The 26,891-nt window shown below is 48.7% G+C and overlaps 2 protein-coding genes across 3 annotated transcripts in view; one reads left to right on the top strand and one right to left on the bottom strand.

The window, feature by feature from the left end:
• Positions 1-1,326, top strand: part of GGT5 (gamma-glutamyltransferase 5) — a 36,822-nt gene extending 35,496 nt beyond the window's left edge. For both annotated transcript variants that reach the window (XM_079956816.1, XM_079956815.1), the window contains exon 12: positions 191-1,326. In XM_079956816.1, coding sequence (XP_079812942.1) covers positions 191-337 — 147 coding nt within the window. In that variant the 3' untranslated portion in view covers positions 338-1,326. The remainder of the gene's footprint in view (positions 1-190) is intronic.
• Positions 520-26,847, bottom strand: GGT1 (gamma-glutamyltransferase 1). Its single transcript, XM_079956796.1, has 13 exons — positions 26,710-26,847; positions 20,345-20,549; positions 20,108-20,235; positions 18,288-18,377; positions 15,855-16,047; positions 13,707-13,864; positions 13,168-13,317; positions 11,384-11,520; positions 10,109-10,293; positions 6,719-6,846; positions 6,335-6,447; positions 5,593-5,706; positions 520-3,562 (listed from the first exon to the last, which is right to left on the bottom strand). The coding sequence occupies exons 2-13, from the start codon at positions 20,536-20,538 to the stop codon at positions 3,419-3,421; spliced, it is 1,734 nt and encodes a 577-aa protein (XP_079812922.1). The 5' UTR covers positions 20,539-20,549; positions 26,710-26,847; the 3' UTR covers positions 520-3,418.
• Between the last annotated feature and the right edge of the window lie 44 nt (positions 26,848-26,891).

Raw genomic sequence — 26,891 nt, 5'->3', positions numbered from 1 at the left:
AAGCTCCCAAACGATCGACCAGGAGGGAGAGAACATGCCAGCCGGGCATGTGTCTCTGCCAGGGTCCTACTTGAGTGTAGGACGAGCTCCTGACAGACAGACCACTAATTCGGCTTTGCCTAAGGAAGCTTCCTATGTTCAGAGTGATGCCTGTATTTCCTCTACCCTCCTCCTCTTCTTTTCCTTGCAGAGTGTTGAGGCGGCACTGAAGCAAAAGGGCCATGCGGTGAAGACGATACAATGGAGCCTGAACGTGGTGCAAGCTGTTTCTAAGGACGGCCCCTGCCTCTTCCCCTACTCAGATCTAAGGAAAAATGGCCAAGCCTCTGGCTATTAGTAGCCCAGCGGCTATTTGGCCTGAGGCGAAGCCAGAAGGCCTGGAGGACCCATCTGCCTGCCTGCCCCTCTGCACTCTCTCAGAGCAGCTGCTACAGCTTTGCAGCCATTTCTGGGTCTGAAAAAAACACGAACTTGTTGCAGCTGGATCCCCCCATCACATATTTCTTTTTCTCAGAGAGACAGACAGACAGACAGACAGACAGAGAGTGAGATGTGTTTACAAGAGCAATGCTATACTGTGGAAGAACTGAGCCAAAAACCAGCCCTTGCTTTTGCTGCAGCCTAAGAGTGCAGGACGGGCCTTCGCCTCTCTCACCAGCTCCTAGCACCTTCTGTCCAGGCTATGCGTCGAGATCCAAGGAAGATGGGCCGCCTCGCAAGGAAGAGAAGCTGGCATGAGTGTGTGGCAGACAAGAGAAAACCATTTGCCAGCATTTGCTGCTCTGTGAAAGAACTGGGTTGTGGTGGCAGCAGCGGCAGCTGGTGGCAAAGGACCTGCCTGAGGATATTTTCTGCAAGCAGGCAGGCAGTGAGTCTCCTCCCCGGATAATGCGATGGTTCTGGCTCCTCAGAGAAGGAGCCAGCCTGCAGATTTCATGATGCTGGAGGCTGCAAAGTGCTGGGGACGAAGCTTGCTTCATCGGCCCACAGCCAGAAAATGAAAAACGCCTCTTTGACCCTTTGGCAGCAAACTCCCAAGAGCGGACACTTGGTAGACTTTTTCCCTGCGTGGGATCACAAGTGTTCTGAGTGAAGAGAGAGCTGCTCAGTGCAACAGCTGCACCAGGTAGTGGCTCCAGCGCAGGCAAGATCAGCAGCTCCAAATTGTGTTTGTGTTTAGGGGTGTGTGTGCAGAGGGCATTGTTGATGCCAAGCCAAAAGCTTCATTCAGCAAAAGGACAGCTGCGCAGGATTTGTGTTTTCTTCTTTGTGCAAGTTTGACGTGCAGAGTTCTATATTTTTTAATAAATGAATTGTCTCCTTTTATATATAGTCCAAATCTCTGGGTTCCTCGCTCAAGCTCTTACCTGCCCCTCCCCCAATTTTACCACCCCCACATCCGGACTTACTGTGGATCCAAGAGGGACTGGAGTGGGAGGGCACCCTCCTCGCTTGGGTTCAATTTTGCTGTTTCTGAAACTGCCCCTGATAAGGTGTCAGGCTTCAGGGACTCGGCTCCCTCCTCAACCCCTTTGGCAGTAGATAAGCAGAACAAAGAGAAAGGAGTCGCTTACCAGTTAAGAGATTTTAATGAACACAGCGAGAGAACAATGCATCTATTCTTCGGAATGAAGGTGCTCCCAATTAAGGTTTTCACCCACTTCTCCCCTAGTCATCCACATCACTTCCGCGTCCTGCAACCTGATCTCGCAACCACTGTGCCTTATGTGCGGCCACCTTATCTGGCCTTGACCTTGGGCTGATCAGATGGACGCTTTCTAGCAACATTGAGTCTGTTAACGCTCTCTCTCCCAGTTCTTCCTCTCCTAACTGTTCACCCCCCCCCCAGTTCTTCCCAACTTCTGTCTTCTGAACTATGTCCCTCTGCCAACCACTGCTCCAAATCTATACTATCCCACTGCTCCTGGGAAGATTCAGGATCCTAATTAGGAGCAGGGGGAGGGGGAGGCTCCCACGATTCCTCCTCAGGGCCACACAGTCCGTGACAAGGATGGAGAGAGGGGCGTTTCTCAAACTGGAGGGGGGCATCACAGGCCATTTCTTCTGGCTTTGATGTATACACCTTCCGATGCAGCAAAATATGTACTAAAACATTCGGGGGGGAGGAGGGAGGAGGCCACCATTAACTGTGAGCCACCACAGGTGTAGTGAGGCCATTCTTTCTTCAGACGTTAAACTGAGACCCGGCTAACCTTAAAAGCTTTCGCCATCTTTACACAAACCTAGTTCATTATTAAAGTCAAAAAATGGTTTTCAGCTGAGTTGCCCACAGTGTTCCAGCACTCTAGTTGACATTCCCAGTCCCACTAAAAACAAAAACCTTCTTCACAATGCTCTTGGCTTTGATGGGCCTCTTTAAGTTTTCCCAAATGAAACAGCTGCTGCTGTTTCTGCAGTCTTATTTTTTTATAGAACAGTAGAAGGAGAACAGACGCTTGGGACTAAAGAAAAGAAAATTCCAAGTAAAATATTCATTTTTATTGTTAGAAGTTTGGCCAAAGACAGCTTGTCATCCTCCTCCAGATGGGGCAGGATCTAACCCTTTGGCATTGTCAACATCCCCAGATATTCCCACTGGGGAAAAATCCACATATAAAGGCATTTTGGTCTGAAAGCTGTAACCGTCCAACACTAAGAACAAAACAACATTTTACTAAATGTGGTGGACTAAGATCATACCTGAGAACCAGTTAAAATTTTTTTAATTACCCTAATTTTTAAAAAAACCCTGATGTTTGGCAGAGTGTTTACTTCCTGGACCAGCAGCTAAAGATTCTCTCCACTTCTGTTAATGCCTTTCAGTTTCTGAACGCATCAAAATCCACCACAGTCCAACGACCGCTCAGTCAACTCAGGCAGACCAGTTTAAATGCTGTTTCTTGAAAGATGTGAGACACTGCAGCTGAGGTGACTGTTTTCATCGCAATCCTTTCCCCCCTTTGCTCCTAAGTTAATCAGGAAGACCCTCAAATCCATCCTATTTATTTGGTGACAATAACTGACAGGCCAGAAAAGAGTTTCATTGTGGTGATGAGAATGAGGAAGAAGATCTCCCTCGCTGCCTCTCATAGATCTTTCCTCAAGTGAACCATTTCAGACCAGGGCAATTCTCAGAACATCATCCTCATGCAAGCAGGCCCTTTCGTGGTGGCTTTCTCCATTCGTCATAACCAATATATGAATTTCCTGAATTTCCTCTAATGCCATGATGACTCGGGCAGTATAGATCAATGGTTAGAGGTACTTCCTGGTTTCTGAAACATCTCAGAGGCATGGGATTTGCTGCTGATATGTGATCCACCACAGCATAGTACAGGTGGACTTGTTTCAGTGAGTCGCCAGAAGAAACTGATCGATCTGCAATTATGTCTGTGATCCGTCCAAACTTGGAGCCAGTTTAGTATCCTGCAGGGACTCCCCCCTTCCGAGAGTCTGACGCAGCCGACCAGCCTTCTTCTGTCCGCAGGATGGCCTGGACCACAGCTCCCCTGCTGGTCCTCTCAATCTCGTGTCCTCTCTTCTTCAATCCATCTTCTATTTCCTGGACACAGAAAGCAGATAAACACACTCACCAAGAATCTGATTTGACTCCTCTCCACCTTCCCCGCCCAGCGGCCCTCTCTGTTGCCGGCAGTGGCTGAGCCTTGCCTTCCTCAAGATGGCAGCCTCCAGATGTTCTGGACTACAACTCGGAATCACAAGGCCATGCTGGCTAGCAGGGGATGATGGGAGTTGTAGTCAGAAACACCTGAAGGGCACCAGGTTGTGGAATGTAAGGCTAGCAGGTGCCTCTGCGGTCAGAGAGCCCTCACTCTCATCCTAGGTGTGCAAGAGGATCTCCCTCAGCTCCTGTCAAGCGGGTCTCAAGTTGGGTGGGGGGGCAGGGGTGAGGGGTGGTCTGCTTCGGACCTTGGAGAGCACCAGCCAGGCAGTGCTGGGCTGGCACTTTTTGACTTCTGTGCAATGCACATACGTCATTTATTTATTCAACAATCTATAATGTAATTCAATATATTTTGTATAATAATAATGATAATAATTTATATATTTAATCAACAAAAACCTCTAAGTGGTTCACATATAAAGCTCTTGACACTTGAGGTGTATGTTTTTAGGCCCTTCCTTGTTTTTATGGTTGCAAGTTGTTTTAAATTGTTTTAAATATTGTCTGCTTTAGGACCTTATAGTGAAGAGCGGATAATAATAATAATAATAATAATAATAATAATACACAATAAAATATTAATTAAAATATCAATAAAATCAGACTATATATATATATTGCTGATTTTATTTTGATACCTTTTCTGTCAATATGTTTTTGACACAAAATGTATCAAAATAAAACCAGCAATATAGATATAGATGCATAGTAAAATTGTATATTTGTGCATGTGAAATAGCCTCCTCCCCTGCACCCATCTTCCTGGGCATCTGGTAAAGGTAGAGTGCCTTGGCCTATGGAGGTTCCATGGCCTCTCGAAAAAACCTAGAATCATCTAAGATGGTGGCCACCTCCGGATCTATACTGTTCATTCACTGTGCATGGTGTGAGCAAATGCATGCCGGCAAATGGGCAGGCCAGAATTGGGGCGTCGAATGGCAACCTTTACCTCCTACCTTAAACCTGCAACTACACTGCTATAGTCTGTGAATTTTCTTAAAGTGAGCAATATCTGGTCAGCCCTGAAAGCAGAAGAAGGAAAGGGCCGTCTTAGCTGCTTCATGGTGGAGCAGCTGCTTTGAATCATAGAGTTGAATCATAGAGTTGGAAGAGACCACAAGGGCCATCGAGTCCAACCGCCTGCCAAGCAGGAAACACCATCAGAGCACTCCTGACATATGGTTGTCAAGCCTCTGCTTAAAGACCTCCAAAGAAGGAGACTCCACCACACTCCTTGGCAGCAAATTCCACTGTCGAACAGCTCTTACTGTCAGGAAGTTCTTCCTAATGTTTAGGTGGAATCTTCTTTCTTGCAGTTTGGAGCCATTGCTCCGTGTCCGCTTCTCTGGAGCAGCAGAAAACAACCTTTCTCCCCCCTCTGTGTAACATCCTTTTATATATTTGAACATGGCTATCATATCACCCCTTAAGCTCCTCTTCTCCAGGCTAAACATGCCCAGCTCCCTTAGCCGTTCCTCATAAGGCATCGTTTCCAGGCCTTTGACCATTTTGGTTGCCCTCCTCTGGACACGTTCCAGTTTGTCAGTGTCCTTCTTGAACTGTGGTGCCCAGAACTGGACACAGTACTCCAGGTGAGGTCTGACCAGAGCAGAATACAGTGGCACTATTATTTCCCTTGATCTAGATGCTATACTCCTATTGATGCAGCCCAGAATTGCATTGGCTTTTTGAATGCAGAAGGTTCCAATTTCAATCTGCCGTTGCAGCATCTCCAGGTAAGGGCTGAGACTATCTCCTGTCTGAAACCGGTGCTGCCTATCAGTGTGGACAGTGCTGAGCTGGATGAACTCCAATGGTTGGACTCAATGGCCCAAGGCAGCTCCCTGAGTAGACCTGATGTTCTCAGTTCTTCATTCCCACCCTTCCCCTCTTCGAGGCAGACCGACCTGCTCCACCTCATTCTCCAGTACGGTGAGGGAAGGGAAGAGCTGGTTATGGATGCGAGGCTCCTCCACCGCCTGCTTAATGCTGTAGCCGAACCAGAGGGAGCGGAGAATGGTCTGGATGAGGAGAAAAACAAGGCACCTGTGTAGAGCACAAAGACACGCAAACGCACAACCGTTCCTAGAAAGCAGCTCTCTGCCCTGTGTGGGAGACCCTCCCCTCATGAACCTCCACAACACGCCCAGCAAAGGCACTTCAAGATGGCCCCAACCAGGCCGACCAGGCTATTTCCTTTCCCACCCTCCATTTTGTTTTACTCCAAAGAGCTCAAAATGGCGTACCACCTTCTCCCTTGAGGGGGACTGGCCCCCCAAGCCACTCAGAGAACTTCATGGCCAGCTGGGGGCTGGAACTGGGACCTCAACCAACTCCTAACCTGACGTCCTAATCATGCTGACTCTACCCTAAGGCAATTGAGCCTTCACAGAGCCCTCCCACAGAGCTAGAAGGAGAGGTGATTTTAATCTCTAATGCCTTGCACCATCATGAGAGACATGACCCCACCTCCCACCCCCATGTCTTAATCCCCTTGGCTTCCAGACTAGGCCTCTTCTTCCTCTCATCCATAGTTCTGGGGGAGCAGGGTCTCCTCTGCTGCAGGCCTTGTGGCTGCAATGGACCGTCCAGGGTCCTCCCCTTGCTCCTAAACCTGTTTGGCTTTTCCTCAGCCCACCAACAACCTACCATTGCTGTTGCTGTGGTGATCTTTGTTCCTCCAGAAGCACCGACCACCATCCGGACCTTGTTCTCCTTATCCATTAGGATAGACGGACACATGGAAGAAAAAGGACGCTTCCCTGTCAGGGAGGAGAGCAGTTAGATGGGCATTCCCAGGCCTCGGCCTTGCTAAAAAGCCCGCTTACCCACCAGACCTTAGCAGGAAAGGTGGAGGTGGAGGAGACTCGGGGCTGGTGTGGGCCAGAGGGGGTTTGCAGTGTCCTTCGGCCAAGGAAGAGGGGAGGCAGAGAAGAAGCGGCCTGCCCCTTGGGCAGGACCACCAGCCAAGCTCTTGCCTAGAGAGTTGGCCAGAATGCAAAGCCCCCAAGAGAAACACCCAAGAGGCCTTACCTGGGGCGATGAAGTTCGCCACAGACGGGTGGACCCCAAAGCCGTTGACGATGTGTGGGGAGCTGAAGTCATCCATCTCGTCATTGAACAGGATGCCGCTCACCGGAGAAAGGACGTCTGAGCCAAAGCTGAGCCGGACAAGAAAGACAACGTCAGGTCCACTGGTGGTGGAAGCAGGAAACATGGGCTCCAGAAAGAGAGCTGCCTCAGACACAAGCTTGTGGCCAAGGAGAGCCTAAAGAGACACATGTGGTCTAAACCACAGAGCCTCTTGGGCTTGCCGATCAGAAGTTCGGTGGTTCGAATCTGCGCCACGGGGTGAGCTCCCGTAGCTCTGCCGCAGCTTTTGCCACCCTAGCAGTTCAAAAGCATGCCAATACAAGTAGTTAATTAGGTACCACTGTGGCGGAAAGGTAAACAGCGTTTCCGTGCACTCTGGTTTCCGTCACAGTGTTCCGTTGCACCAGAAGTGGTTTAGTCCTCCTGGCCACATGACCCGGAAAGCTGTCTGTGGACAAACGCCGGCTCCCTTGGCCTAAAAGCGATATGAGTGCCACAACCTCATAGTCGCCTGTGACTGGACTTAACTGCCCAGGGGTCCTTTTTACCTTACCAGCATCACCACCTCACACACAGCAGTTTGGGACACCTGCGCACAAAATGTGTGCTTCTGTACAGGGCTGCCGTCGGAGGTCTTCTAAAGGTTGTATAGTTACTTAGCTCCTTAGCTTGGGGGGGGGGGGTCACATAACTCCATGACCAATGAAAATAGGTACAGCCTACCATACCCTCCAACATTTCTCTGATTAAAATAGGGATGGCCTAAGGGAAAGCTGGACATTCTGGGATTAAACCAGAAACCAGAATGCCTTCTGTAAATCTGGGACTGTCCATGAAAAATAGAGATACTTTGAGAGTCTGTAAACATTCATCCTTTCCAGCAACTCTAAGATAAACTATTCATTCTTCTTCTTCTTCTTTACATCACTGGATGCTTCCTGTTTTGTGCGCTACAAACATTCCTCCTGCATGGAAAAGGATTGGATGCTTAAAAAAAGAGGCTCCTGTGTACACCTGCAAACACTCAAGAGCCCGTGATAAGTTTTATAAAATGAACAGATGAAGTGCCTCTGTCCTTGGAAGCAGGTTTTCAGAGAGGGGAGAGAAACTTGGCTTTGATCTGAGTAGCTTGAGGGTCTGATTCTTCAGGAAAGTACAAATAGTTTGTGTTTGTTAGGTTGGGTTTGCTCGACCACCAATATAATCCAGTGCTGACACCATGTGGAAAATGTTCCCTCTGCAACTGCTGTTGGTGAAAGATGTAACGGGCAAGATTTTCCTCCCAAACCATAAAAATGTAGAATTGTAACAGTTGGAAAGGGTGGGACCCAAGGGGTCTTCTGGTCCCAGTAAGAGGATCATTTCTCCTCCTCACTGCTACTGATCCAAAGAGAGCTCCTGCGTCTTTGACAATTCTGTGAAGATCAGTATTCCTGCAGGTGAAGTATTTTCTCCCAGACATGGAGCTGCAGTCAGTGCTGGATTTACGTATAACCTAAACCAGTGTTTTCCAACCTTTGGTCTCCAGCTGTTTTTGGACTACAACTCCCATCATCCCTAGCTAGCAAGACCAAAGGTCGGGGATGATGGGAATTGTAGTCCAAAAAGAGCTGGAGACCAAAGGTTGGGAAACACTGGCCTAAACAAGCTATAGCTTAGGGCCCCACTCTCTTGGGAGCCCCCAAAAAAATTAAAGGAAAAAGAATTGGATGTACATTTCCAAAATATAAGATAAAAAACAAATAAAATTAAACCTACATACTGCAACAGTGTTTTGTGTTGTGTATGGACCTATTAGGTCCATAAATTACCATATAGCATATATTCAACACAAAAAACAGCGACAATTTGTTGTTGACAAAGGACAGCTGGACATATAAAGGGCCCCATTAACTTCAGTAGTTTAGGGCCTCATCAAACCTAAATCCGGCCCTGGCTGCAGTGACCGCCAATTCTAGCCTGAAAGAGGCAGTGGACAACTCTTTGCTGAGGAAAAAAAACCTTCTCCAGGACAATATAGGGCTAGTCTCCATACTGTATGGCTTATCTAAGGCACATCTCAGATTGAAGTTTTTCTGGATAATGTGGATTAACTAGTTTTTCTAGATAATGTGGATTAACTAGATCAGGGGTTTCCAGGAGTCCACAAGCTTCATTCAAGTTGTCTGTGGATTTGTGGATGAAGGCAGGAGATGGCCCTGAATCCATTGCACTAAATATTTATATTGATTTTTTAACAGTGTTTTAATTGCTTCTCTTACTGTATTACGCGGAATACAACAAAAAACACTGTATGAGAAATAAAAGAAGCAATTAAGGTGCAATTTTAAATTGTGCAGTATCTAGGACAACACATTGTTTTTAAACAGAGGTTGAAACAAAGGTTGGGTGGCCCATCTGCTAGGGAATCTTTAGCTGTCATTCCTGTCATTCGTAGATGACTCTTCCAGCTCTACAATTCTATGGTTCTATTATTACAATAGCAGGCAGAAAAATCGTTCTGTGGTCCGCCTAGGCCCACAGCAATGCTAAGTGGTTTTTGGGGATTGGGGGAATTTGGGAACCACTGATTTAGATCTAGGTAAAGGTAAAGGGACCCCTGACCATTAGGTCCATTCGTGACCAACTCTGGGGTTGCGGCACTCATCTCGCTTTACTGGCCAAGGGAGCCGGCGTACAGCTTCCAGATCATATGGCCAGCATGACTAAGCCGCTTCTGGCGAACCAGAGCAGCGCACGGAAACGCCGTTTACCTTCCCACTGGAGTGGTACCTATTTATCTACTTGCACTTTGACGTGCTTTCGAACTGCTAGGTTGGCAGGAGCAGGGACCGAGCAATGGGAGCTCACCTCGAACCGCTGACCTTCTGATCAGCAAGTCCTAGGCTCTGTGGTTTAACCCACAGCACCACCCACGTCCCTTCATGATTTAGATCTGGTTCAGTCCATATCCAGACATAAAAAAGCTTTGTTTCCTTTGGATCCTGTGGTGAGGGTCTGTCTGTACCCTGGGAAAGTAGTGTAATCCATCAATGGGTGGGGAAAGACTGTCATAGAATTAAAGAATTGTAGAGTTGGAAGGGACCTAGAGAATCATCTAGTCTGACCCCCTTGCAATGCAGGAATATTCAGCTGTCCCATACGGGAATCGAACCTGCAACCTTGGCATCATCAGCACCGTGGTCTACCCAGCTGAGCTATCCAGGCTCCTCTGAATTAATCCTTCCCCCACAGCCCGTTTCAGCAGAAGCCAATTCTCCACTGCAAGTTCCCATCCCAGCCACCATTGGCAGAGTCCCCTGCACAGGAAGCAATGCTCAGAGCTCCTACTATTGGTTGATGGTGCTGGTGGCAGCCACAGCGCTCCCGTCTGCGGACACCACAGAGAGATGGGATGTCCCAGAGTCGTCCGGAGTGTAATATTCTGGCTCGTAGTAGCTGACTTCATGGGTCTCATCGGTGATTTTGGCCCACAGCTTCTTCGAAAAGTGCTCCGAGGTTATGTTTTCGATGATCTGGATGGAAGGAGAGAAAGCAAAGGCAGTGGCGGTTATCGCCGTGTCGGGACCTGACTTGGCAGTGTGGGATATTTAAAATGCAGTCAAACCAACCATTCATGTTTTGCTAGATGGGCAGATGATAGGAGCTGAAGGTTGCAGAGTTTTCCTGTAAGTTCGCTGGAGAGAGCTCTGTGAGAGACACTCCCACTGTGCCCCCCTGACATGGGGAGGGCATATCTTTATTTTCTCCTACCTGCCTGGGCACAACCGCTCTTTCCATCTTTCCCCACCATGCCAGCAATGTGAGAATGCCCACTCAGTCAGAGCTCCAAACTCAGACCACGTTTTAAGCTAGACCAGGGGTCAGCAAACTTTTTCAGCAGGAGGCCGGTCCACTGTCCCTCAGACCTTGTGGGGGGCCGGACTATATTTTGGGGGGGAAATGAACAAATTCCTATGCCCCACAAATAACCCAGAGGTACATTTTAAATAAAAACACACATTCTACTCATGTAAAAACACCAGGCAGGCCCCACAAATAACCCAGAGATGCATTTTAAATGAAAGGACACATTCTACTCATGTAAAAACACACTGATTCCCGGACCATCCACGGACTGGATTTAGAAGGCAATTGGGCTGGATCCGGCCCCCGAGCCTTAGTTTGCCTACCCATGAGCTAGACGTAAGTATGTCTTTGTAATCAAATAACTGCTTTAAGCCCGCCTGAACAAAGCTACTGTGCCAGTTACTTTTCAGCAAGTATTCTGAGTGAGTAAATGTGTGTGTGTTTTAACAAGACTTGTTTGTGTGGTTATTGTTCTAAGGGTGAGGAAAGAAGGAAATAACAGGAGAATCCAGTCTGCCTCAAAGCAGCCTGTATTGGCTGAAACTAGCCTATCTAAGCTTTCTGTTTTAAGCTGTAAAGGGACGGCACGCTGCTGAACTCACAAACGTGAGGAAGGAAGGATAACAGCTCATAAATATATCCTCTCCTAGCTTCAATTCACATCCCAACAGGCAAAACGATTGAAAGCTGCCCTTTGCCACTGAGCTAAATAAGCCCTTTTATTCCTCGGATATTACAGAACAGCGATGGACTTACCCCGGCAATGTTGACAAACGCAGGGTCCCCCAGTAAAGTCCTCTTGGCGTAAGCAAAGCGGAAGGCCTCAACCATGCGGTGGTAAGTCAAGACCTTTTTCTCCAGAGTCTCCACGTCGCTGCGGGTGAAATTAAATTCTGCCAGAGAGAAGGTTGGGCATCAGACAGGTGAGCAGAGCCCCTGCCACAGCTGAAGCTGGCAAGGGGGCAATCTGAGCCAAACCGGGAGTGGTGGGGTGTTGGGAAGAGAGTCCTTAAGGGAGGGGGCATGGCAGCCAGTCAGCATATCCTCACTTGACTACGAGCAGTTTGCTGGGTGACCTTGGGCAAACCTAGCTGTCAGGGGACTGCCATCGGAACAGGGGAGGGAGGCAGGGGGGCCATTGCAATACAGAGAGCCTCCAAAACTCCTGAGGAGCAGTTCCTCTTCCAGCAGTGGGAAAAGCCATACCTCCAGTGGAGAAGAGAGGGAAGGGGCCAGCCAAGCGAGGAAAAGGCTTGAGGATGCTGCTGAGAGCCCCAGCGCCTCACCTCGCCTGGCTGGCCAGGAGGGACGCACACCACTTCCATCACCCAGCTTGCACAGAGGGGTGAAACGCAAGGAGGGGAGGAGGAGGCTTGGGGTGCCAAAGTTCTTATGTTGGGGGAGAAGCCAGAAGGGGCCACTCCCGGATTCTGCAAGTGACTGAGACGGACATGAACTTTGTAGATCTGCGCTGTAAATAGTTTGCACAATAAAACTGTTACGTACTGAAGTTCTCACCCTGGGCCAGCAGGGGGATACTGTAGATAGTTATGCAAATAAGGGATTGAAAGTGACGTTCAGTGATTGGATAGTTTTAGGAAATTGTTACAGTTACGTTGTACTGGAACTCTATATAAGCAGGCTGACTGAACCCTTCAGTTCACTTCTGTTCTGGCCTGTGAATAAACAAGAGCTGTTTGAAGAAGCGCTGTGTCGTCTGATATGTTCACCCACAAAACAAAAACCTGTAAAAGACAGGTTGGAGTCCTGCCTGGTTACTCACAAGCAACCACCATCAGCATCTGACACTAGCCTACCTACAGGGTTGTTGAGGAGATTAATTTGAGATGGGGTGGATGGGAGAACCATGTATGCCACCTTCAGCTCCTTGGGGAGGAAAGGTGGGATATAAATATGACAAACAAGTAGGCATTTTTAAGCCTCTTTAAGAAGAAAGCTTAAGCTCCTTAAAAAGGAGAAAGCTTAAAGCTCCTTGGGAGAAAGGTGATGGCAAACCTAGACAGCATCTTAAAAAGCAGAGACATCACCTTGCCAACAAAGGTCCGTATAGTTAAAGCTATGGTTTGCCCAGTCGTGATGTATGGAAGTGAGAGCTGGACCATAAAGAAGGTTGATCGCCGAAGAATGGATGCTTTTGAATTATGGTGCTGGAGGAGACTCTTGAGAGTCCCATGGACTGCAAGAAGATCAAACCTCTCCAGTCTTAAGGAAATCAGCCCTGAGTGCTCACTGGAAGGACAGATCCTGAAGCTGAGGCTCCAATACTTTGGCCACCTCATGAGAAGTGAAGACTCCCTGGAAAAGACCCTGATGTTGGGAAAGATGGAGGGCATAAGGAGAAGGGGACGACAGAGGACGAGATGGTTGGACAGTGTTCTCGAAGCTACAAACATGAGTCTGACCAAACTGCGGGAGGCAGTGGAAGACGGGAGTGCCTGGCGTGCTCTGGTCCATGAGGTCACGAAGAGTTGGACACGACTAAACAACTAAGCAACAACAACAACAAGGAGAAAGTTTACCTTTCATGATGTTGAGCGCCAGGGCCAGCACAGCACCACTAAAGGGGGCATTGGGTGCAAACATGGTGAGCTCTCCTATGTGGACCTTTAAAGGATTTTCATCTAGAATCGGCGTGTAGTCTCTCAAGTCGTCCAGAGTCATGTTCCCTCCTGGAAGAGAAGATGGGGACAGGGATCCCAATTGAATAAAATATTTGGGGGGCCCAGCCAGATAAGCCCCACCCCACATAACTGACCACTGGACACGGGGCATGCACGCCATTTGAACAGCAATGCCCATCAACTTCCGGGTGGGGTGAAGGAATCTCAGACCCTCGGAGTTGGCTTCTGTGATCCGGACTGAACCAGAGCTCCCAGGATGCCTTGGCATGGATTTTAAAGGCTACACCCCTGCCATGGTTGGCAAAAACAATCGGTGTGTATAAAGGAGAGGTGGCTAGTCCATAAGACTGCCAAGCTGCCAGTGAGCTTTCCATGGGGTTTAGAAATGGCAGTGGACCTTTCCTATATAAGCCCTCTGCCACATCCAGATTTCTCACCTGCTGCTGCGATGTCGGCTATAATTTGCTGAGCTAAGCTCCCAGTATAAAATGCATCTGGACCCTCCTCGGCTAAGATCTCGTAGGTGTGGGCCAAGTTGGGGAGGGTGAGAATCTCATTCTCCTGGAGAACTTTCCCGTCTTTGCAGAAGACCGCACTGGTGGGGGAGAGGGAGAGGAAAGACAAGGAGAATTGGCTACATGGTGGTCTTGTAGCATAGCTGTCAAGCGTCCCTTATTTGGCGGGACAGTCCCTTATCCCAGCACCATGTCCCGCTGCTGTCCCTTATTGATGATGTCCCTTAAATAAGCTACTGAAGGTAATTGGGCCCTTTCTATGTCCAGCTGTCCTTTGTCAACAACAAATTGTTGCTGTTTTTTTGTGTTGAATATATGCTATATGGTAATTTATGGACCTAATAGGTATCTAAAGCCATTTGCACGCAACAAAATATGTATTTTATCAAAGTAATTGTTGATCCCTTATTTTGGCTGCTGATCCCTTATTTTCGAGGCTGCTCGTCCCTTATTTTCAAATCTGTAAGTTGACAGCTATGTCTTGCAGTAAGGTTAAAGCTTACTGAGAAATGATATATAATGAATTGAAAAGGATGTTCAAAATAACTTTTATATAAAAAAAACAAAAAACCCAGAAGCTTTTCTTTTGGGAATTATAGGGACAGAACTACCTAAATTGTATAGAAATTTATTCATGTATGCTACTACAGCAGCCAGAATGTTACTTGCCCCAAAGTGGAAAGAAGCAGAAGTCGCAGGAAAGGAAGAAAGGATACAAAAACTTACAGAATATGCAAAAATGGAGAAACTTACCAGAAGAATAAGAAATCAAGATAACAAACTTTTTAATAAAAGAACGGAAATGGTTTATTGAGTATTTAAAGATAAATTGTAAACAGATAAAAATATTAGCAGGATTATTGTAATAACCTGCAGCTTTATAAGAGTATATATTTACAGTAGATGAATAAATGAGCAAGTTAAATGAACTTGGATATGCAGAAGATATTACAAAATAAATGTGAGGAAGCACAGAAAGAGGGGGAAGGAAGACAAATTTTGAAATGTTAAATGGATTGTAAAATGAATGAAATGTATAAATTTGACAAGTATAAAAAAAACTAAAAAAAAAAAGGAGAGCTGGCCACATAGGTGCTTGGGTGCTGGATCTGAAGGTACTTTTCAGGGCACCCCAATCCTGGGTGCTCCCAGCTAGCTCACATGGCAGCACTGTAACCTCTTAGATCAGCGTTTCTCAAACTTGGGTCTCCAGATGTCTTTGGACTACAATTCCCATCATCCCTGGCTAGCGGGACCATGGTCAGGGATGATGGGAATTGTAGTCCAAAACCAGCTAGAGACTCAGGTTTGGGGAACCCTGTCAATGAAAGCATGTTGAGGCAGAAGACAGCACCGTGGGTCACCTTCCAGGGTCTACAGTGGATGGGGAGACTTGCAGGACATCCTCCCCCAGCCTGGTAGCCTTCAGATGTTTTGAACTAAAACTTCCATCCGCCCCAACCAGGGCAGCCATATTATGCTGGGACTGATAGGACTTGTAGTCCAAAATATTTGGAATGCATCAGACTGGGGAAGGCTGGTGTACCTTCACCCTTTCTTCAATGTGGATACTGAAAACCTGAAGAGGGCGCAACTCTGCACATGTTCAGGTGAACTCTGCACGTTGACTTGGGAGTAGGTGGGGTGAGCAATGGCACCACTCGTTGATCTGCCTGAGGCAGCAAAATGTCTGGTCAGTCAGACTTCCATAGAAAGGCCTTTGAGCCTAAAACATGAGACATGCTTTGTTGAGAGGCTACATCTCTTCAAGGGTTGTTTTCTGTGGGGTTTATTAAACTGGAATGAACAACTGTGATGACCTAAATGAGAAACAGAGAGAGCTGGCAGCCTGTGGAGCATATCTGGCCCCTGAAGCCATTTCATCAGGCACTTGGCAGCCGTGCCAAATTCCAGCCAAGGTTCGGCCAAAAGGTTTGCCGACAGTTTGGTGGCCTCCTTTGGCTCTGATCTCCCTGTGAGGGAGCCAACCCCATCACCGCTCCCTCAGTTGAGCTCCCACTGCGCTTTTGACCTCCCCGTGCCACAGAATGCCTTACCCCCCAAACCTACCACATGGACGGGTTGCTCTCAACCGCTTCCTTTCTATACGCCAGGGCTCCTGCCAGGCCTTTCCCAACCGGGAAACCCTTCCGTGCCAGTTCGATGCTGGGCAGAAACAGCTCCTTCCACGCCAGCTTGCCATGCCGTTTGTGAGCCATTTCGTAGCCACGGATCTCTCCCGGAATTGCAATGGACAACCCTCCTGGAACGGGCAGAAAGAGCAAGCAGATCAATACACCACAATCGGAGAGCAGAGAGCAAGCAGATCAAAATTCCAGTATCTGAGGGGCAGGGACCTTTGGGGAAGCTTTGCCTCAGGGCAGCCCACATTCAAAGGGCTGCGCACAACTCCCTCTTTGCACCTCAGGGAGAAGGAGGTGAGGTGAGGAGAGGGGCACCTGTGGGCCGAGATGGGCTCCCCTAAATCGCTGGCTCATAAGAGGAGAAGAAGAAGGCAGTCAGGGCCCTTGGGTCAGTGCTAGGGACTCCAGCAAACTTCTGAGCGGCATTCAGGGGGCTGGTAAAGATTAGCCTTCATAAAAGGACTTGGGGGTACTCCTGCAGACCTCTTTAAGGTGGCCAAAATAAAATATTATTATAATAATAATAATAATAATAATAATAATAATAATAATAATAACCTATTTTTACCCTGCCCATCTGGCTGGGTTCCCCAGCCACTCTGGGCAGCTTCCAACAAGAGATTAAAAGTACATTAAAACATCAGTCATTAGAAACTTCCCTAAACAGGGCTGCCTTCTAAACGTCAGGTAGTTGTTTATTTCCTTGACATCTGGTGGGAGGGCGTTCCACAGGGTGGGCACCACTACTGAGAAGGCCCTCTGCCTGGTTCACTGCAACTTTGCTTTTCACAGCAAGGAAACCGCCAGAAGGCCCTCAGCGCTGTACCTCAGTGTCCAGGCAAAATGATGGTGGTAGAGACGCTCCTTCAGATATACTGGGCCGAGGCCGCTTAGGGCTTTAAAGGTCAGCATCGATACTTTGAATTGTGCTCGGAAACGTACTGGGAGCCAATGTAGGTCTTTCAAGACCAGTGTTATGTGGTCTCGGCGGCTGCTCCCAGTCACCAGTCTAGAAAGTGTTTGGGATGTCTTAAATAGGTTAGAGCCCAGGCAACAGAGTAAGGCCTGGTGGGATGCAAACCAGACAAGGGCACCCTATGAACCAATTTAAATCAAGGCTAGCAAAATGCTAAATGTGTACAGTATTAGGTTCTTCAGGCGTCTCCTGCTCCTGAACCGTGCCAGCTGGTCATTATAGGAACAACTTTTAGAAATAGGCTCTTGAGTTTTGGTTTTCCTCTTCCCTTCCTATCACCTTTTCCTTGCATGTGGTGTCTCCCCCCGCCCAGATTGTAAGGACTGTTTTGTTTTGATCGCATGCAAGCCACTCTGAGCCTTTCAGGATGAAGAGTGGGGCACAAATACTCTAAACAAACAAACAAACAAACAGGTTGATTTCTTGCCCTTGGTGCCATCGTGCTTTGCACAAGTTTCTCAGACAAGGTAGTGATTTCAGGAGGTTGTGGACTCTGCTTCCTTGGAGGTTTCTAAGCAGAGACGGGATGGCCATCTGTTGTGGATGCTTTAGTTGAGATTGCTGTACTGCAGGGGATTGGACTAGATTGGACTAGATGATCTTTGGTATCCCTTCCAGCTCTACAAATTTTAGGAATCCATAATTCAATAGATTAGTGGGAGACTTTTTAAAATAACTGTAAGATGGAGCTTCTTACTCATACTCTTCCTTGGAGAAGAAAACATGGCACAGCCCAGATAATTCAGACTGAAATTCCCAGGTGACAGAAAAACTTATTTATGTATGCAACAACTGTGGCCGGTGTTTTGTTAGCCCAAAACAGCGAGGTCCCAACTAAAGAAGGATGGCAACTTAAGTTGACAGAATATGCACAACTTGCAGACTTAACATATGGAGTAAGAGAACAAGAAGAACATATGTTTAAAGAAGATTGGAAAACGTTTTCTGAATATCTGGAAAAGAATTGTGTACAGCTGAAAACGCTGGCAGCCTTCAGATAAATTCAACAGTGTAAATAAGTTTGGATGGATGCAATAGTGGAAAACAGATTGGTATAGTTTTTGTAAAATACACAGTGATTTAAGATACGTAAAATGAATCTTGGAAAGAGAAGGGAAGTCATTGACATCTTAAGGCTGTAAAATGTTTATATGAAATTGTAAAAGAGAAAATTTAATAAAAATTATATATATATTTTTAAAAAGACATGGCACAGCCTGAGCAGGAAGGTCAATTTTTTCGGACTCAGGAATGGAGGTAGATGAGGAACATTTAGGACAACTTCAGGGACACCCTTACCTACACCACAATACTCTAGAGGTGCCAATCTACCTGGATCCCAACCTGCCAATAACACCAATGAAGGATTTCCCAGCTCTTTACCTTTCTTGGACAGCTGTGTGTCATTGCCAAACATATCCCGGAATGCATTTCTTGGCGCCGTCTCCCTGGCATTGATGACTTCCACTTTCCCTGTCAAGAGGCAAAAAATCTGTCTCAGCATCTTGTCCACAGATTGTCGGGGGAGTCAACACAGTGATGGATCTGGCCAAGTCAGAAATTGGCACGCTCTAGGATCACATCTCTGCAGTGCTGCTGGCTGGTTCGCACATTACGTTGAAACACAGGGAGGGGCAAGCTGTTTCTCCAAGCATGTACAAGAGTCGGTGTGGAAGTGCCCAGTTGCTGATTTGTACAGCTCAATCATTGTGTACGCACTGTCGATACACTTGCTGAATTTTACAGGTGAACAACTCAATAGCAGGCGTGGACAATTCAGCTCTCTGTGTTGAAAGCTGCCTGTCACTGGTATTATACTTGGGTAATGTTACCTTATATCTAGAGTAACCCACACTCAGCAAGCTTTGTTATCCCATTCCTCATTATTAGGACTGCTTGGTACAGCTATATTTACTTTGTAATCAGGGTGGGTGCAAGACACCCTAAATTCTGGATCAAGCTAGTGTTAGATTTTAATTACCGTAAGGTTTCTGTGTTAAAACTGGCTGCTAGACCCGTGTGTGTATTTGAGCTGTGTTCTAAGGGCTTCTAACCCTATGGAATCAACATGTGTCAATAGCTAAGTGAGCCAAGCTGGTGCTTCCTGTGGTGTGTCAAAAGGAAATTAAGCCAGGACTAGACTTCTGCGGGTGGCGCTGTGGTCTAAACCACTGAGCCTAGGGCTTGCCGATCGGAAGGTCGGCAGTTCGAATCCCTGCAACGGGGTGAGCTCCCATTGCTCGGTCCCTGTTCCTGCCAACCTAGCAGTTCGAAAGCACGTCAAAGTGCAAGTAGATAAATAGGTACCACTCTGGCGGAAAGGTAAACGGCATTTCTGTGCGCTGCTCTGGTTCGCCAGAAGCAGCTTAGTCATGCTGGCCACATGACCCGGAAGCTGTCTGCAGACAAATGCCAGCTCCCTCAGTCTATAGAGCGAGATGAGCGCCGCAACCCCAGAGTCATCCGAGGCTGGACCTAACAGTCAGGGGTACCTTTACCTTTATCCTTCTGCAGGAGGCGATAGCCTGTGGATAAGGAGCGATTAGAATAACAAAGGATGAAGAGGAAATTTCATTTGCAAATGAATGCGTTCCCTCCCCCCTTTCCTCAAATGAGAGTTGCTTTAAAGTGTTTTAGGATTGCAGTTAGGAGTTATAAAATGGACATAATAAGCAGCAGGCTGGAGTGACAGTCAAAGAGCAGCATTTGAGAGCAATGGTTGGTGTCTACTTAAGTCCAAGGCTGCTGTGGTTATAGGAGAAGCCAGAACCTCATGGGGTGTGAATGCCACAAATCCCTCCATCATAAGCTCAGGTTGTATAGATATGTAAATAAACCATATATCATAAAGACACCACAGTCTCTCTTGTGCCTCATTCCCAGAAGGAAACTCAGACCTTAGATGAGCACACCTAGAACCCCTGGAATCTCAGAGATTTGGGGGGGGGGGTGCAACATATTTTCAAGAAAAACATACCGAAGCCTGGGGGGTCTCTGGTGGCTTCCCCCAGAGCTGGTGCCCCTCCAGGTTTCAGACTACAATCGCCATCAACTCCAACGACCTGCCTGGGGCTGATGGGAGTTGCAGTCCAAAACATCTGGGGGCACCCAGTTGGAAAAGGCAGCCTTAGCAGCTGCCCCAGGCAGACAGGCATGTCTTGCCACCCCCCGTGGCAGAAAGAGCTCCCTCTGCCCATCCTTACCGTCCGCTGTAGAAATGGTGAAGACGAGCCCCCCTCCGATGCCCATACTGTGGGGGTTCATCAGGCCCACGCAGAGGAGAGCCGCAATGGCAGAATCCACGGCCGAGCCACCCTTTTGAAGGATATCGCTGTGGAAGACAAAGCCTTGTCACAGCCCAGCAGACAGGGGCGGCATTCCTCCTCACCAGGCCTCCTGCCACCTTGGGGGGGGGCGGGGAAAGGGAGGGACCTGCCTACCTGCCGATGACAGAGCAGGGCCCTGCGTCTGTGGCCACGGCAGCACTCTTGTAGATGTGTCCATCTTCTAGGGGAGCAAAGGATGGCTTAGAGCGGAGCCCAAAGAAAAGGCCAACAAGAGCCGCGAGGAGGAGGAGCAGCCCAGTCAGGGCCCCGATCTGCAGGCGTTTTGAGTTCAGCACCAGCATCTTCATTTTGGCCGTTTCTGAGGAGAAAACGAGGGGAGCTCAGAATAGGGCAAGCAGAATTGTCAAGGGGATGGAGCGACTCCGTCTTATTAACTATTAGGTTTGAATACTGCCCCTCTACTTGTAGATCTCAGGGCAGTGCACAACATAAAATTACAATATAAAAACACAAAATGCATAATACAGTAGAAAGAAACCAATAACCCTCCCTTCCACAAACACATTTAAAAGGGGTGCCAATCAGTCCAAGGCCTGGTTGAAGAGGAAAGTTTCCCCCTGGCGCCTAACTAAAGGTGTATAATGAAGGCGCCAGGCAAGTCTCCCTGGGGGGAGCATTCCTCAAACGGGGAGCCATTGCAGAAAAGGCCCGTTCTCATGTTGCCACCCTCCAGGCTCTCATGGAGGAGGCACATGAAGAAGGGTCTCAGAAGATGAACACAGAATCCAGGTTGGTTTATATTGGGAGAGGCGGTCCTTTAGGTGTTGTGGTCCTGAACCGTATAAGGAAAAAGATTAGAGAATAGATGAGTAAGAGGAAACATAGCAGAAGTTCATCATCAAGTTATGCCCAGCATGGAGAAAGTGGCTAGAGAATTTTTTTTTCTCCTTCTCTCATCAGACTAGAACTTATTTTCCGACAGGGAGTCCAAACCATCTTCAGCCTCCCTCTTGCCTGAAATATTAACAGTGGACTACATTGCAGGGCTGTTGTAAGCTGTTCTCTCTTTCTCTGCGTCAGCCCAACTCCCAACCTGCATTAGGTGTCTGACAACTCTGGACAACCAGTTGGAATCTGTCCTGCAGGATTCAGGGATGATCTTAAGGATGCCGGATACCACAAGCCACTCTTTGCCAGCCGCAGTCTCTTCCAGACTGTGGAATGGAGCCAATTAATTGCATTAACTGGGGGAAGTGGCATAGCTCCACATCAGGAGGTCCCAACTTCAGTTCCCAGTGGCATCCCTAGGTAGATCCGGGAGAAACACCTGTCTGAAACCCTGGAAAGTCATCGCCAGTCAGTGTAAACAATGGACCAATGCTCTGACTTGGGATAAGGCAGCTTTCTCCACCCCCTGCCCCCAAACTGGTATTTCCAGAACTATTTTTGAAATATGCACGCAGTCCGAAGGAGCAGAGAGCCTCCGCTTCTGTGCCCAGACTTGCGGGTAACCTGAGCAGATCCTTTCACTCCTTGGCAAGGAAAGTTCTTCTGCTCTCAGGCAACTGGGCAGAGGCACAAGGACCCTTGAAAGCAGACAAAGCCAACCTTTGGCACACACCAGGAATTAAACCTGCCTTCCTTGACTGTGGTTTCCTGCCCATCTCTGCGCTTGATCTGTTGGCAAATAACCCAGCCGTCCCGGAACAAAGAGCCTTGTCAAGCAGACAATCCACATTTGTTTGTGCGTGTTCTTTGGTTTGTTTTAAATTGTTCTATTAGATTTTTTAATGTTGTACAATCATATGTTTGTAACCCTCCACTGCACACACCCCAGGACCTTGTGGCGAAAGGTTAGGGTCAGAAACCTCTTAAATAATATATATAATTTTCCTTGGCCGTGGAGCAGCAACTGTGGGGAGATAAACAGAAAACCATGCAGGGAGAGGGGCAGAGAGGCTCTTTGTCATTTGACCACATGCAAAGGGCATCTTTAGAGGGAAGATGGAATACCTGGAAAAGGTTGCTTACATGCATTTGTGGCCAAGGAGTGATGGCAGGTGATCTTGCTCCTTAACAACCCCATCAGAAGGCTTTGGAAAGAGCTTCTTCACGCAGCTTCCCCCCCCCCCCCCGAACAGTAACAAAGAAAATCTGTTACTTATTGGTGAGTGTAAATATATCACATATGAGGGGTTTTTAATTAGGCTTGCTCTAGCAGACAAGCGGATCAGACAAAAACATAACACACACAAAAGACAGAGCCAGTGTGGTGTGCTGGTTAGAGTGCTGGACTAGGACCTGGGAGACCAGGGTTCAAATCCCCACTCGGCCGTGAAGAAGCTCACTGGGTGACCTTGGGCCAGTCACCGCCTCTCAGCCTAACCTACCTCACAGGGTTGTGGTGGGGCTTAAATAAGATGCTGGGTAGGGGGTGCAGGGTGGAAGGAGAAGCATGTATGGAGCTTCTTGGAGGGAGAGGTGGGAGATAAATGCAATAAACAAAGGACCGTGGTACCTCGGGTTACCCAGAAATAGTGCTTCAGGTTAAGAACTTTGCTTCAGGATGAGAACAGAAATTGTGCAGCGGCAACACAGGAGCAGCAGGAGGCCCCATTAGCTAAAGTGGTGCTTCAGGTTAAGAATGGACCTCCGGAACGAATTAAATACTTAACCCGAGGTACCACTGTAATAATAAATAAAACAGGGTCCACGGTAGGGTTACCGGACATCCCTGGTTCCTGGAGACAGCCCCCGGATTTGCAAATCTGTCCCTGGACAAATTCCGTCTCCGGAATGTCCCCAGATTTGCAAATCTGTCCCCGGGAAACGTGGCAGCGGCAGCCTCAGCAGCCTGCAGCCAGTCTGGTAGCGCAGTTGGCTCTTGCTGGCTTCAGGAGCTGCCCGCTGCTGGGTGCCCGCCAATTTTTCCTTGCCAGAAGTCCCCAAAGATGTGTTGCGCACAAGACACATCATATTAGGACTTCCAAGAGGAAAAATGGTGGGCGCCACGGCAGCGACCAGCGACCAGCTCCTGAAGCCAGCCAGAGCCAACTGCGCTACCAGGTTGGCTCCAGGTGGCTGACTGCCACTGCCACTGCCAAAGGGGAACCAGGGATGTCTGGCGGTACAGATTTCCTACCCCTTTCCCCCTTTGTTTTGACTGATCAGGGGAGGCTCGGGAGTCATGGGCAGCCGGCCATTGCCCAGTTTTTAAAAACTCTGCGCATTTATATTTCACAGGGTGCGAAAGAAGGGCTTTGCACCTTTTTTATACAATATGCATGTGTGCTTGGGCCCAGGGTCTTTTGCCTCACCATCCCCGCTACTGACTCCCTGTTGCTATTCAGTTAAAAACAAAAACAAAAAGTGTCCCCAACATATGGTATTGGGGGGCGACCAGGGCTAAAATGCACCTCTCAGCTTGGTGGTGCTCTTAGCTTGTGGTGGTGGTGGTGGTGAGCATTTGATGGACTTAATTCTAGCACCAGAGTCCCCATCACTTTGCATGCTCCAAGATGGACTCATGGTTCTCTGCGATGTGGGGTCTCTTGCCTGAGGCTTCCAGGCTGCTGGCAGTGAGAAATGGCTGGCTCTCCTTCTTGCCTGCGGAGCTGCTATGGTGTGTTCTCCCTTGACTGCTCCAGTGGGAGAGGTGCCAAACTCTCATCCTGGAGTTCTATTATGCTGTTGCTGGGGCGAGATTGGCCTGCGCCTGAGATGCACCCAACTCTAAGCCAGCACCTGCCTGCCCAGCTTATGCCCTATTGTGTCTGCCTAACACAGGTCTAGATCTCCAGTGGGACTGAGCAGATGTCTCTTACTCTTGTGCAGCCTTGGCTTGTTCTGTCAGGGCTTGCACAGGGTTAGCTACACCGTGCAATTCTCCTTTCTAATGGGATGCCACAGCCAGAGGTTGCATTGGGAACTGTGCTTGCCTGTGAATGAAGCCAGTGCTTCAAGTTTCTTTGCCCCCTTCGCCAATATGTTGTTGGACTCCAACTCCCATCAGCCCCAGCCAGGACAGCCAATGGTCAGGAAAGATGGGAGCTGTAGTCCACTTATTGCTGGATGGCTGCAGGGGACCCACCTTTGGCCTGCAATATGCCTGGGGCTCCAGAGGATTGCAAAGGTCTTGGGGCACCTTGTTTGTCATGGCACCACACTCTGCATAATGGATGGTTTGATCTCTTCTAGAGCTTCCTCCTGACACTGGCCAGGCCATCTGAGTCCAGTGGTGGCGGCAGCAGTGGCAATCCAAGGCTTCTTCTGGGCAGGGTTTGACCCACCCATACCAAGGGAAGCTCTTTCCTGGCGACAAACCACAGAGCCTAGGACTTGCCAATCAGAAGGTCAGCAGTTCGAATCCCCGTGATGGGGTGAGCTCCCGTTGCTCGGTCCCTGCTCCTGCCAACCTAGCAATTTGAAGGCATACCAGTGCAAGTAGATAAATAGGCGGGAAAGTAAACAGCATTTCTGTGCACTGCTCTGATTCGCCAGAAGCGGCTTAGTCATGCTGTCCACATGACCCGGAAGCTGTATGTTGGCTCCCTTGGCCAGTAAAGTGAGATGAGCGCCACAACCCCAGAGTCGGCCACGACTGGACCTAATGGTCAGGGGTCCCTTTACCTTTACCTTTTTTACCTCAAGGCAGGCCTTGCAAAAAGCTTGCTCCCTTCACACGAAGACAAATGCAAGAGTTGGGGCCCCAGTCTGGCTCCACACAGGTTGGGCAGCCTCTGTGTGTTTGTCAGAGGGGCATCTCCCTTCCTGCAAACAGTGGAGGTGAAATCACATCATCTGATGCGGCTCGCAAGCATCTGAGCCACAGGTGGGTTTCAGTTCCGAATGCCATTGTCTGTCTGTCTTAGGGAACAAATGCTTCTTGGCATGACATGGTTATTGGCATGATCCAGTGACTCAGCTTGGCATCAGACCCTGTGATCACAGCAGCTAATCCTGGCTTAACCAGCACCCTCCAAACTTGCCGCATGCACAGCGGACAAGGAAAAGGGGAAGACTGAAAGCGTCTCCTGCCAGTAAACCTGGCTTCCCAGTGAAGAGGCTGTCAGAGAACAGAAGTCCTGGGAAGGGACAGAGCACCCCACCTGCCTTCACCTGACGTGTGGCCACAAGTGCAGGCCTTGACTCTGTGGGCAGCAGATGCCTCCAGGGCACTAACCCTCATCTCTGCTCTCAGATGCAGCAATCTTTCTTTCTGTGGAACCCCAGTGAAGGGTGAGAGACGTTCCCAGGAGGCTGAGCCTACCAGGACCCCTTGTGAGCCAGTGTGGTGTAGTGGTTAGGAGTGGTGGACTCGTAATCTGGTGAACCGGGTTCGATTCCCCGCTCCTCCACATGCAGCTGCTTGGTGACCTTGGGCTAGTCACACTTCTCTGAAGTCTCTCAGCCCCACTCACCTCACAGAGTGTTTGTTGTGGGGGAGGAAGGGAAAGGAGAATGTTAGCCACTTTGAGACTCTTTCGGGTAGTAATAAAGTGGGATATCAAATCCAAACTCCTCTTCTTCTTGTCTCCCAACAAAAGCAGTGGGAATGAAGGCACCCTCCAAGGCATATACCCTACATGGGCTGCAGTGCTTTGAGGACGACGTGGAAAAGGGAATCTTCTGAAGGGGTTTGCAGGACCCCTGGAATACTCGTGGGGTTTGGTTTCAAAGCATGCATGGCCACTCCTGAGCCTGATTTCTGAGATTTACATTAAAGGCGTTGATCATTCAGGGAAGGCAGGGAAGGCAGCAATTATGACTCAGGGATCCTCGGAGCAGCTCAGACATCATCTTTGCCCCACTGGAGCCAACATCGGCACGTTTGGGTGTCTGGCTGGCTGTCGCGAAGACGAGGACTACCTGCCCAGGTAGGATGACCTGAGGGGGACCATGTGAGGTGGTCCCCCTCCATTTGCTCCATCCTCCCCCTCATCCTTTCTGAACACAGGGAAGGACTGGCATGCTTGTGGCGCCCAGAGCCCTAGAAAGGGCAAAGGCTCCTCCTGATCTCAGAAGCAGCCTTTGTTTTCAACTGCCCAAGGTCCAAACAGTCACTTTCAGCACTCTCAAGGGTCTGTCCAGGCAGACTGGGGACCTTCTCCAGCTCCTTGGAGAGGCAGAACCTCCTCACTCCACCCTTGTGAAAAGTGCCATCGGATGACTGCTTGAGAAAGACAAGCTCAAAGTCCTCAGGACACACAAGAACACCCTTGGTGTCGAGCCCTGGAGCCCAGCCAAGAGGAACTTCGCATACGAAACGAGAAATGTTTATGCAGATCCTTTGGCTCCCTAGAAGAAATCATGGTGTGCGTGGATAAATAATGACCTGGCTTTGAAGGAGCCAGAGAAGGCAGCGTCCCTGAGCCTGCTTATCAGCATATTTCAGCGTCATTAAATAAAGCAAGTTTAATGTACCTGAAAAGGAGACAGGTCTCTCTCTGGCTCAAGGGAGAGACAGAGGCCGCCCAAGCCACTCTTTCCCCGGCCAACGAGGCAGTCATGTTACATACCTTTGGGGAAACTGAGGCACTAGCTGGGACTGGCTTTGGAATCCACAGAGGGATGTTTGCCTGCTCTTCGGATCTTCTCCTGCAGGGATTTCAGTCCGTTAGGTGAGGCTGAGCAACAGCAGGTGGACTTTATAAAGGGGAGTGGCCAGAGAGAGAGCCAGACAGGGAACCAATGGCTGGGG

This window comes from Podarcis cretensis (assembly GCF_951804945.1).
Source record: "Podarcis cretensis genome assembly, chromosome: 16".
Lineage (NCBI taxonomy): Eukaryota > Metazoa > Chordata > Lepidosauria > Squamata > Lacertidae > Podarcis > Podarcis cretensis.
Note: the sequence above shows the minus strand (reverse complement) of the source record. Positions and strands in the feature narration are given on the sequence as shown.